Source organism: Galeopterus variegatus, unplaced genomic scaffold (genome assembly GCF_000696425.1).
Source record: "Galeopterus variegatus unplaced genomic scaffold, G_variegatus-3.0.2 Scaffold3215, whole genome shotgun sequence".
In the NCBI taxonomy this organism is placed as follows: domain Eukaryota; kingdom Metazoa; phylum Chordata; class Mammalia; order Dermoptera; family Cynocephalidae; genus Galeopterus; species Galeopterus variegatus.
The window spans coordinates 171866-184711 of NW_007729326.1; the positions used below are offsets into that span (position 1 = coordinate 171866).

The 12846-nt window shown below is 36.7% G+C and overlaps 1 protein-coding gene across 1 annotated transcript in view; it reads left to right on the plus strand.

Annotated features, from left to right (window-relative positions):
* Positions 1-12846, plus strand: part of LOC103600075 (dedicator of cytokinesis protein 10-like) — a gene marked incomplete at its 3' end in the record, with an annotated part of 151701 nt that overhangs the window by 78849 nt on the left and 60006 nt on the right. The window contains exon 4 of the mRNA XM_008584310.1: positions 6156-6238. Within this exon, the coding sequence (XP_008582532.1) occupies positions 6156-6238 (83 nt within the window). The remainder of the gene's footprint in view (positions 1-6155; positions 6239-12846) is intronic.

Consider the following 12846-nt stretch of genomic DNA (forward strand, 5'->3'; position numbering starts at 1 on the left):
ATCCGTTGCCGGACACAAAAAAAGACAAAAAGGAAAAAAAAAAAAAAAGTGTTTTTAATGCTTTTTCTCTAAAATGTCAATGCACATGTCGTGATTTGCAGGAGCAGTCTCATGTTCTAACTGTTGGCCTGACTAATAGTGTCTTCTTTCACTATGAAATATCTGTGTGGACAATAAATTATCCAGCTACCCTTTAATCCATAATTTGCCTAAACTCACTCAATTCAATGATGCTTCATTTTCAACATTTATGGTACAGCCATAATTACTTCTAAACTTTATAAAGAATGGCATGAATATGAAAATTACTACCATCGTTTTACAAATACAGAACTAATCCCAGTGGTGACTAAGGGCCAAAATGAACAAGTTTTGTGGTTGCATTAATCTTTCTGGAAAACAAACTAATTATAACTAAGTAAACTTCTGTAGCCAAAAAGAAAAATAGTTTTGCATGCAAAAAGCCATCTGTTACTGATCCATTACTTTGTAGCCAGAATATAATAATCAGTCCCTTTAAGAGATGGACAAATTGCATCGCTAAACCTACATTGCTATTGGAGGTATACAACATGATTTGTATTGATTCTAATGACTCTATGAAGAAGGGGGGAAAGGAGAAAAATTACGTTTTTTTTTACAGTAGCTTAGGGTGTTGTTTGTAACTGCCCACTGTTTTCTAAAGTGTTTAGATTTTTAGAACTTGCTAAGTATCATGTTTAGTCATTTCTAAAGGAAAAAGAATATAGAACATCATCTATTAAATTTATTTATTTACCACTATAAATAAAACTCCATGCTGGAGGTGGTATGTCCTTTTAGAAGGCTGTGTCTAGATGAGTGAAAACTACAAGGTAATCCCAGTTACTAGGGTCCACTGTGTGGAGCTAGGACCCAAAAGATCTTAATTCATAGTCAAATAGTGTGTAACAAGGACTGGGCCACATTATCACTTATGTGGAATGATGGATTCTTCCTGTGAAGTGGCAACATTTCTCTGCCTCCTTTATAATCACCTGTGGTGCTTCTTGCAATGTAGATTTCTGGGACCTCCTCTAGAGCGCCAGTTTCAGTGGACCTCAGATTGGATCTGGGAACCTGAATTTTAAATTATCAACCCCAGAGGATTCACAGACACTACACTGGCTAGGAAATACTCTCCTTAATGGCACAAAGACCTTCAGCAATTGTTGACTTTGGCTAGCTTTTTTGTGTCTAAACACATACAGGCAGAGATGGCAAGCATAAAGGCTGAATAAGGAAATTTAATAAATAAGTAAAATGTGAATCAGGGCATTGCTGTTTAGAAAAATTAACCAGCTCAGCAGGCTCTTGCTCAATATTCAGAGCCTTCACCTTTGAAGGGGGATGAAGAGTTGGTATTTTGAAACAGGTGCTGTGGGCTAGGAAGTCAATAAGGGAAAACTAAAACCATTGTCTCATTGTAACAAGCAGAGTTGTGGCCTGTGACTTTGAATTTGTAACAGATCATTTCAGCTTAGTTTTTGGACAAAGAGGAGCTGTAGTCATAATTATAATAGTTCTTAATGATCTCCTTAGAGTGACCGTGTGGGCTGGAACAAAGAATAGAGAATAATTTTCTATGTGTAACATTTCCAAAATGCCATAACTATGTAGGAGAAATGATTATGTGTTTATAAAATGCACTGACTTTCTCAGAATCAGAGAAATTGCAGACTTGGAATGATTCTTAAGAGTCATCTAGTCCAACTCTGATTTTTATCCATCCACCACCAGATATATGAAACCCAGCAAATAAATTCAGAAAGAATTTGATTAGAACAGAATTCTTTGATAATCAGACCTAATATCTCTCTCCAAAACTCTATTTTTATAAATAAGAAAAAAATTGTTATCAACTGTTGTGAATGTGAATTGTAGAATGAATCAAACTTACTGGGAAATCTGATGTTTTTATAGCAAGTATTTATTGAGTGCTTACCCTATGCTACATGCTTTACAGGAATCATCTTATTTGGTCCGAGTGAAGTTGCTATTATTTAGACATATAAAGAAATTTAGACGTATTAAGTTATTGAATTGAGATCCCACAGCTAGCAGATGAGAGAACCAAAATTCAAATCGGGTCTGTCTTACACTGGGACAGAAATAGAAACACCATACAAAATATTCAGAATGATGGTCCAGATGTGATTTAAAAAAAAAAAAAAGTCTGCAATCATCAAACAATAAATTAGTTGAATGGTCTTTTAAAGTCAGACAAATATCAGTTTGCTATCCTATTTCTACCACATGTGGGATCTAGGTCAAAAATCTGAGCCTTTCCTTGCCTCTCTTATCTAAAAAATGGTAATAATAAAATCTCATAGAGTGGTTGTAAAGATTATGTGTAAGGTTTCTACTAGTACAGTAACTGACAAGCATTCACGTCTTAGGAAGGAAGGAAGGAGTAATTCTTTCCTAATATATTAAAGTTCCACATTCATTTTTGGTCAGTGAAATTCGAGATTAACATACCTCAAATTTGGTTAAGCCTGTGGCCTATCTTGAATATCATATGTAATATGCATGTATACAGGCTTATCCTGGTTAAACATGGGGACTATCCTTAGCAAGGAAAAGCAATGAGTAAGTCAATACATCTGTGTCCCATTGAAACCTCCAAATCAGGAAACAGAGATAGAAATTATGTGGCAGAAATTTCTAATCCAGTCTGATATTCTGAAAGCTCAAAAGCTAAATCTGAGATCCAAATAAATGAAATGGTTTGACCAATATCATATCAGGAGTCAATACGAATCTGTCCCAGGACAAGAACAAAGCCTTGTAGCTTCTGGTTCTGGGCTGTACCCTCTATTTACGTTTGGATTATAAAGAATATACACTGGCTTGGCAATTTTTTTAATCAAAGAATCTTTAAAATACTTTGAACATTCTACGCTAAGCAAATAATCCAAACTGGACTATACTCGGGGGAGAGTAGAAAGACCAAATGCATGAAGGATACTCTGAGGCTGCTTTTTTCCTATAATGACACCAAATTCGAAGTAGCCGTAAAAATGACTCAGTTTGTCCTCTCCTTTAAGTCTTTGCTCAAATGTCACCTTTTTCCTAAGACCACCCTAACCACTCTATTTAAATTGGCTCCTTTGCCCCAAATATCCCATCCCCCTTCCTCTGCTTTATTTTTCCCATGACACTATCATTTTCTAACATGTAACATGGTTAACTTACTCTTGTGTTTATTGACCAGCCCTTCACAAGAATGTATATTTAAGAAGGCATGGATTTTTGTCTTATCTTCCCTGCTGTACTCCCATCACCTAGAACAACTCTGGGTACATAGTAAGGGCTCAATAATGTTTGTTGAATGAATTAATAGATGAATGATCTACAAAACTAGGAGACTGGATTAGTGAATTAGGGTATGATATTTTATTCTACTTATTTCAAGTGCTCATAAAAGTTAGGAAGCAAATGTAAAAACTTCTAGAGTATTCTATGAAGTGAATAAAAACAAGAGTCATGTTCACATATGTACTTAGAGGAGAACTAGGTAAAACTATGTGACAGAGAAAAGATTGAAAGGGAATGCAAAATGGGAGTGGGTTTTTAAGTTTTCATATATAAATTAGCATACTAATATATTAGCATTATACGTGATCCTTGGCTAAAGCATTCTGTCTTCATTTTAGATAAAGTTGCTAGGTAATCAGGCAAGGAGGCCATAGGCCCACAGCATCCCAAGCAATGGAGCTAGAACTTTCAGGATTATGTAGTTGAGCTCCTCTCTTCTAGCCATTTGAGAACGTACAATATACTACTGTTAATTATAGATGCCTAGTACTGCTGTATACCACTAGAACTTATTTTACATATCTGGGTATAATTTTGTGTCTGTTAATCAACTTCTCTCTATCTACACCCCCCGCTTTTCTTTCCCAGACTCTAGTAACCACTCTACTTCTAAAACCTCAATTTTTTTGTCTTTGTTTTTTTTTGGCTCCCACATATGAGTGAGAACATGCAGTATTTATCTTTCTGTACCTGACTTATTTGACTTAACATAATGTCTTGTAGGGTCATCCGTGTTGCTGCAAATGACAGGATTTCATTTTTTTTTTCATGGCTGAGTAGTATTCCATTGTGTTAACTACCACATTTTCTTTATCCATTCCTCTGTCAGTGGACTCCTAGGTTGATTCCGTACCTTGGCTATTTTGAATAGTGCTGTAGTAAACATGGGGTACAGGTATCTCTTCTAATTTATTATATGTGCTAATATGGACTAATATATTTAAACTATATCTAAAATGTACCTTGGCTATTTTGAATAGTGCTGTAGTAAACATGGGGTACAGATATCTCTTCTAATTTATTATATGTGCTAATATGGACTAATATATTTAAACTATATCTAAAATATAGTTTGTTTCATTTGAGAAAGACAGCAGTATAACAACTATTTACATAGCATTTACATTGTATTATTATAAGTAATCTAGAGATGATTTAAAGTATACGAGAGGATGTGTGTGAGTTATATGCAAATACCCCATTTTACATCAGGCACTTGAGCATCCGCAGATTCTGGTATCCAAGAAAGTCCTGAAACCAATGCCCTGTGGATACCGAGAGAGGACTACATAAACATGAAAGTTCAAGCTCCATTGTTTGGTATGCTGTGAGCCTATAGCTTCTTTGCCTGATTCCCTATCATCTTTATCTAAAATAGAGAATGCTTTAGTCAAGGAACATATTAGTGCTCAGTTTTCCTTCCTATTTCCAGAAACCTGTGTGTTGCAGATTTGGTTCAGGAATTGGCAAGTTAATATATTTAATTTTAGCTGACTACACTGTTTTGTTCACATTCCCCTTCTCAATCTATTCTAGTTGATACAGGTCTCCTAAATTCCCCTTTTACTATTCCTCTCTACGTTCATATGTCTTGTTTCTGTTTTGTTTTTAACCTCTTCTTTTGTCCTGTTCTCACAGCTGCCACCCTCTACTCCTTGTATTTGTCCTGGTGCTCAGTCCCCAGTTAGCACATGGGCATTTCCCTGAACAAGTAAAGTTATGGTGCTGAGAGAGTTCAAGGCCAGAGAAATCCAGAACAGCCTCACTCACTGCCTTTTCCGGGCATCTAGAGGGAGTCAAGTGCCCAGACCTGTGTTCTGCATCCACCTTTCCATGATGCACACTGGGCCACTCCCTGCCTCTGTCTGTTTCTGCAAAGGTGGAGCCAGGGCTACCTTTACTGCAGCAGCTCCTCCTCTTGCCTGTCCCCTTCCTGCTTGCAAGGACAATCACAGGTCTTTATTCCTCACAGTGCAGTAAGTTTGTTGCTCTTCAATTTTTCCATTAATGCTAGAGGACAGGTTTCCTTGTAATCCTGATGAAAGCTGTTTAATCCTCAGAACCATTTGATTTTAGAATGGAAAGGCGTCTCAAAAGCCATCTAGTGAAATCACATTACAAATTCCTGGTCAGTACAGTGGTAGGTGCATGGCAGGTGTTAGGAAAATAGTTGCCATCAATTAATACCATAAAATCAACCATCACGCACCACTATACAGTAACTATTTTGTGCTATTAACTTTGTTTTAAAAACAGCTTTCAGTCATCTTTTATTCACATCTGTTTATAAGATCTATAAATAATCGTAGAGAAGGCCGTGCCTTAAAAGGCATGAGTTTCAGGCTGACAAGGGTGATGATATAAAAAGGAAAAGGATTGGTTACTGCGGTAAGAACAAGAAATGGCCTAAAGTTATGACAAAAGGATTACGTACAAATAATAACATCTTTCACTACCAAGAACTGTTAGATAATGGAAGGAGTTGCCATGGAAAGCTAAATAATGATGATTTCTGAGCTTAGCAACATATCCGGTATGATTCAATGGGTGATTACATTAGGTTTTCCTGGATGGAGTAAGATAGAATAAGTATGTTAAGTGGTTCCTCCCCCATGAGTTTGGAAAAGGTTAGATTTCCATTTTATTGAAAATGTAAAAATGATTATAAAGAGCAAGCCCCCTACCTACCTTAAAATCACCAACCTAGCCACCTTAACACCACTCTGGGGATATGAGAACTGTTTCCATGGGACTTTTTACCAGGACAGCTGACTTTTCATGATAATTTTTATAATTGTCATTTTTTTTTCTTTCAGGCTTGTAAATTTTATAGTTCCCAGTGGTATGTGGTAAACTACAAATATGAACAATATTCTGGAGACATTCGTCAGTTACCTCGGTAAGAACCTGTTATGAGTACTCTTGGATTGTTTTCATATATAGAATATCTTCTCTATTCAATTTCTGCCATGGTTTATTAGTACATGTACATAAATCTAGTGTCAAGGTACATTAGGAAAAAAATATAAATAAGAGAGGAAAGATAAAACATTTTATTCAACAGTGTACAGTTATATATTCCCAGAGTTTGGCATGAGTTATAAGCATACTCTGATTTAATTTTTGAATGAGGTTCAATCATTATGTTATTCTTTTGTGAGCTCTTCTTTCAATAACAGGTGCAAGAGGATCAAAAAAGCATCATATGACCAAAGAGTTTTTCTGACAATATTTTATACAGCATTCACATTAGCCACTTGTCTCATGTATTTTCATCCTGGGATACCAAAAATCATGAAAATAAACAACTTCCACAGCAGTGATATATATGTAAGAACAGTAAAAATGAAAATAAACGCCTAATTTTTTCCCTGACTATTGAGAAATTGATACCAAGAAGGAGAAGAATAAAACTGCCCCAAAGTAAGAAACTTTAAAGAACAGTACGTATTCAAAATGAAAATCAGAAATTGGAGTTGCATTACTGTGAGGAACAAAACAATGTTCCTCCAAAACAGCAAATCTTTTTTTTTTTCTAAAGACTAAACATTGACTACTACCAATTCTCTGAACACTCTTTTAGACTCAGGTCTGATAGATAACCTCTTGCAACCCCCCTGCTGGGAAGGTCCACCACACCCTGGGCCTTTGTGAGTAATTACTATATTTAGAATGTCTGGGTGTTGATCACACGCTTTTTGTAGGCACAATCAAAAAGCAAACATTTTTTAACATCAAGACTTCCTCTTTCTGAAATTAGTTCTGAGAAGTAGTTACAACTTGGAATCTGCCTCCAAGCAGTTGGAAGAATGCATATAAAGTGAGAGGATGTCAACAGGAGCATGTAGCTGCCCTTTTAAATAAATGCCTTTTCATCGTCTTCAGGTCTACTGAGGTCTTCAGTGGCTATATCCCCAAACACATTATCTTTTCTTATATTTGTGACAGCGTAAAAAAAAAAAAGTAAATATAAGATTTCATGTTAGCAGTATTCTTTCTCTTTTAAAACAATAGAGAAAGCATCTCCAGTAAGAACAGGTTCTGGACATGATTGTTGAGCAGGGAAGTAAATATAAGATTTCATGTTAGCAGTATTCTTTCTCTGTTAAAACAATAGAGAAAGCATCTCCAGTAAGAACAGGTTCTGGACATGATTGTTGAGCAGGGATTCTCATCAAACATGCAAAGATTAATCTCATGAAAAGAAATGAGAAAGTTACTGAAACATTGTTGTGAATTTTGCTTACTTTAAGGAAGTGGAAGTTGATACCAAGAAAGAAAAGAATAAAACTGGTCCAAAGTAAGAAACTTTAAAGAACTGTATACATTCAAAATGAAAATCAGAAGTTGTAGAATATAATCCTCTAGCACATACCCTAGAATAATGAAGACTGTAGCACTGAACAGCAGAATTATTCCTTAATGATTTTACAAAGCTAAGCACTCTCCCCTAAAGACTACACATATTCATGTCAGTAGTGGAAACAGATTATTTACTAGGGCCTTCTGAGACTGTTAGAAGTAAATCATTTTTGTACCTTCTGGATTGGAAGAATTCTCCTATGTCTGCTACCAACTTAAATTGATCATTTCTTTTGATGAGTTGCTGAGGCTGCGAAATAAAATTTTGCAATTATGGAAAGTGAAAAGGAGGTGAAATTTATTCTTTAAACTCAAAATTGTGTTATTATTGACTCGTAAGAACTCCACTCTCTTTTAAGTGTGCATTCATAGGAAAACACTAGAGAGATATATAATTTCAGGCTACAATGTAAAATGGTAGCCTTCACATTTTAGGAATAAAAATCAGCACTGAACTTGGAATTCCCAGGAGATAAGAGCAGAATAAAAATATATGACACCACTGATTTCATTAACCCACTAGATAAAATACAGAGATGTATGACATATTAAAGTCTTTTTACCACAGTTGATTTGATAGAAAGAATAAAATATTGTAAGAGTATATTTCGTGACTGAAGATCAAATAAAGTATGACTAGTTTAGCTGGGCTGAATTAGAACAGAATGTGGGGGGGTTGGGGGGGTTGTTTTTTAATAAAAGCATTTTTTGAGTGTCTACAGTGAGCCAGAATGTTCTGGTGCTATACACACATGATGTCATTTAACACTCATATCCCTCTGGAATAGGAATTGTTATCCCCATTTTATAGAGGAGCCTTGAATGGTAACTTGCCCCAGACCTCACTGCTAATAACTGGTGGGGCATTCAAACATCCCCACAACCTTATATGGATGATGGAGGTAATTTGGGTGTAGAAGTGAGAAATGAGACTGCTTATAAATGACAAGTAATGTTGGGGTCAAAACTAGAGGGTGAGGTCCCTGATGGACCCTTCATCTCAGGATCCCAGAGGTTCTTGGAGACCACACACTGCTCAAGGGGAAAGAATTTTAAAGCCAGTAGCCACAGGTTCAAATCTTTTAGTGATCTTTAAAAGAGAGAACAGTCACTGCATTTAATAGCCTCCCCCACCCCACCCCCAGACATCAGACTGAGAGTGATGATTGCTCTTTAAAGGCAGGGAGGTTGTGGTTGTGCCCTGTGGATAAATGGGAACAAAGCCAGGAAATAAGAGTCCTCAGTAGCCCTCGAGCCTCAGCAACAATCTAAACACTGTCTGCCATCCATGCCCAAGAGCCTTTACTTACATGCCGGGCTTTCCTCCCACAGCTCTGAACCCCAATATTCTTCCCCTGAGCCCCAACCCCCATAGTTTTTCCCTCCTGGATGCTCCAAGCGTGGCCCCTGCTCAGAACCTTCACTCTTGCAATTTCTACTGCCAGAACAATTTTCTCCCAAATCATCACACAATCTGGGAGTTTAAATACCTCCCAAGAGAGGCCATCCCTGATTACCCCTTCTAAATTTGGCCTCTGCTGTCCCTAACCTGGTCACTCTTTTCTCTTCCCCTCTTTGATTTTCTTAACGACCATTTCTAGGGAAATTATCTTGCTTATTTCTACATAATTAATTATTGACTCTGCTCCCCTAGAATGCCAGCTTCCTCAGTTCAGGGATGTATTTTCTGGTATGGGGTTGGCATTACCACCACTCTTCCACGTGCCAGTTATTATCTGGAAACTAGGGAAGAAGAGTGACCTCCAGGAATTAAGACAGCTCTCAATTCACACTGAACTCAATTAGCCAAACTCAGAATTAGGAAAAGCCAGCAATGAAAGGTCATGCCCACATTCACCACAAACCTACTCCCAGATATGACCTACATTGACACTCACTGGCCTGCACATTTTTCTTTTTTTTTTCCTAAATGAGGAGTAAGATCTGCTTGAACATGGCTAGGGACTACTGGAGGTGGCTGAGTTATGCTATTGACCTCATGGGTGGTATTTGTCTCGTATCTTCTGGGTTATTTTTGAATCAGAATACTTAATGTGAATTTAAGAGAAATATTTAAAGAAAATTTTATTTTAGGAAAGAGTGTGGAGACTTTGTAAGTTTTAATATAGTATAATATATATAATAGGGTAACTATCAAAATATTAAATGTAACATTTGGGAAATTCTTGAAAACTTTTTCAGCATTTGTATGAAGCTCTTTTCTCTCTCTTCTAAATGATCTGTTTTTGAAATATATTAAGGAAAAATCATTGAGAAATTCTTACTCAACCTTGTCTTTGAGAATATTTTATCTATATTTTTGTACAATTTTTGATTTTCCTTAGTATAAGAATCAGTTGTCATTTTTGGTGACTCTTTGTATAATTCCTTCCATACTTTAACGATTTTAACCCTCCATCACTTTTAAATGTTATGCAAATTTTCAAACATAGAAAATGTTGGAAGACTTGTGTACAACGAACATCCATATTCTCACCACCTAGAATTTGTTTTTCCATTTTCCTGTATTTGTTTTATCACATTACCTGTCCATCCATCCATCTCTCTAGCCATCCATCAATCCAACTTATTTTTTGATTGTTTCAAAGTGAGTTTAAAACATCAGCACACTGCCTCTGTAAACACCTCAGAATGCATATCTTTAAATGGACATATACGTTTGCACTTTAATTTTCTCTTTCGAGGTAAAGTTTACCGACAGGTAGATGCACAAACTGTGAGTGAAGCATTTGATAACTTCTGACTGTGAGCACACCTGTGCGACTCAAACCTCTGCTGAGATACGAGTATTATTATTCCCTCCAGAGACTAACTTCCTGTTCATTCCTCAACTCTGCTTCCTTTTCCCTTCAGAGACAACCACTGCTCTGATTCTCATAACACTGGAGTCATACCATGTGTATTTTTGTATTTCTGGCTTCTGTTACTTAGTGTGTTTTTGCATGACCTCCATGTTTGTTGCAGGTTTCAGTAGTTCCTTTTCCTTTCTGAGTATCAGCAATGCTTTGTGTGGATCTGCTATAGTTTGTTGAGCCATTCTCCTATTGAGGGACACTTCTTCAGCATTTTGAGCTGAGTTATTCATAAATCACTTCAAATCCTTGGGTTTTTGTGAAACTTTGGCCATAATTTTATAGGCTATCTCAGTCATCATTTCCACTTCTCAACTAGGAGATTTGTGGAAAGCCTCACAAATATTTACCATTAGACATTGAGATTTCATGAAAACCTGACTTTGTCCCCTTACTTTTCTGTTCTTGTACCATTCCTAGTTTGAAAAGCTGTGCCCTCTCTCCCTTGTTTACAAGTGTGTTGTGGAAACCAATGCTAATGAGAGAATATGGACTGTGGAGCTGACCAATATTGTGATCGATCCACGGTTATCAAGAACAAATGCCTACAACATTATTCTTTGCTAAGAAAGAGGAGGAAGTACAAGCCGTGCTTGCAAAGAGGACAGAATAAGGAGATCAGAAGCAAGTAGCAATGTATCAAGGTCACAGGAGACTGATGGGAAATGACCAGCATAGGGCCAAATGTTGACGTCCCATGTTCAAGTTTGTCTTTGCTGCCTCTCCCTCAGTTTCCCCCACCATTCCCTTTTCATTCCATTCACTTGAAATGTTTCCTCAATCTTCCCTTTACAGCCAGGCCATCATTTTAAGAATCCTGGAACACTCATGTTCCATCCTCTGCAGACACAATGCTTTGTGTAACTGCTCTGAAATCAGCTATTTGAACCTGCCTCTGAATCTCAGGTGACATATTACCTCTCACAGCAGGGTTAAAGAAGAAAGGATTGTCTTTAGGGCTTTATTTTGCCAATCAAATGAAAAGGTAAAAAGGGCTGCTTCTTGTTCAAGGAATGTCAGGTATATCAAAAGGAAAATAAATATTTTTGGTGGGGTAGGAAGAATTTCCCTGTGGTCCTAAAATAACACAGTGTAGTCTGCCACTTGCTCTACCTTAACGCAAAGTTGACCCTGACCAAAAGGAGCAGAACAGGTTAACTAACATCTGCGCATTTGGCACAAATAAGCTTGAGTATCTCTAAAGCTCTGCAAGAAGGAAAACTAATTATAGGTACATCAGCATTCTTTGGAAGAGAAAAATAACTGTAGTCTTACTTAATGTGCTTATTAAAGATGGTCTAAACTCACCTTTCCTAAATACAGGAATTATTTCAGAGATGAGTCTTCTAATCCCATCTCTTTCACTGTGTGCTTATGTAAGTGACCATTATGGGCTTTGTTTTTATCTCTGTAAAATGGCAAAATTAGACAAGACTATGGAGCCCCACTTTTGTGTATAAATGTCTGATTGCACACATTTATAATTTAATAAATAGCAGCATTCCACTTAATACATATTTAGACTTCAGTACAAAACTTCTGTATATATTTTTGAACTTCTTTGTATTTGTAAATAAGTCATGGATGAGGAAAGCCATACCGTGTATTAACATGTTTTTGAAATTTGAGAGAGCACATGCCCGTACATGCAAAATGTATATATACACAAACATTTATTGAACACCTGTTATGTGCCAGACCTTGAGGTAGAGATAACCTTGAAATAAACATTTCTTACCACTCTCCATTCAAGCCTGCAACTGTTGCAACTATTTCGGTCTTGGGATTTTATCAAGACTATGCAACAAAACAAAATAGAGAAGTGACTTGGAACTAGGACTTATGCAGGACTCCAGATATCATTCTTAATGCTCCGTCTTAAGTACTGTGTTACTCAGAACAGCTTTATTGTTCTTAGTTATTGATTTGGGTAGCAAGTAACCTTTTATTAATTTGAATTTATAAAACAAAGTCATGATAGTAAAATACTTTTTTTTTAAATTTTTATTTTGTCAATATACAATGTAGTTATTTATTGTGTCCCATCACCGAAACCTCCCTCCCTCCTCCCTCTCTCCCCTCCCACCCAGGTGTGTCCCCTCCATTTTCTTGTTGTAAGAACTTCAAAAAAAAAGTTGTGGTTGTTATATCTTCCTCTCCCCCCCCCGTTTTGTTGTTGTTGTTTGTTTGTTTTTTGTGTGTGTGTGTGAGAGTGTGTGTGTGTGTATGTGTGTGTGTGTGTATGTATGTGTGTGAATTGATTCATTCACCT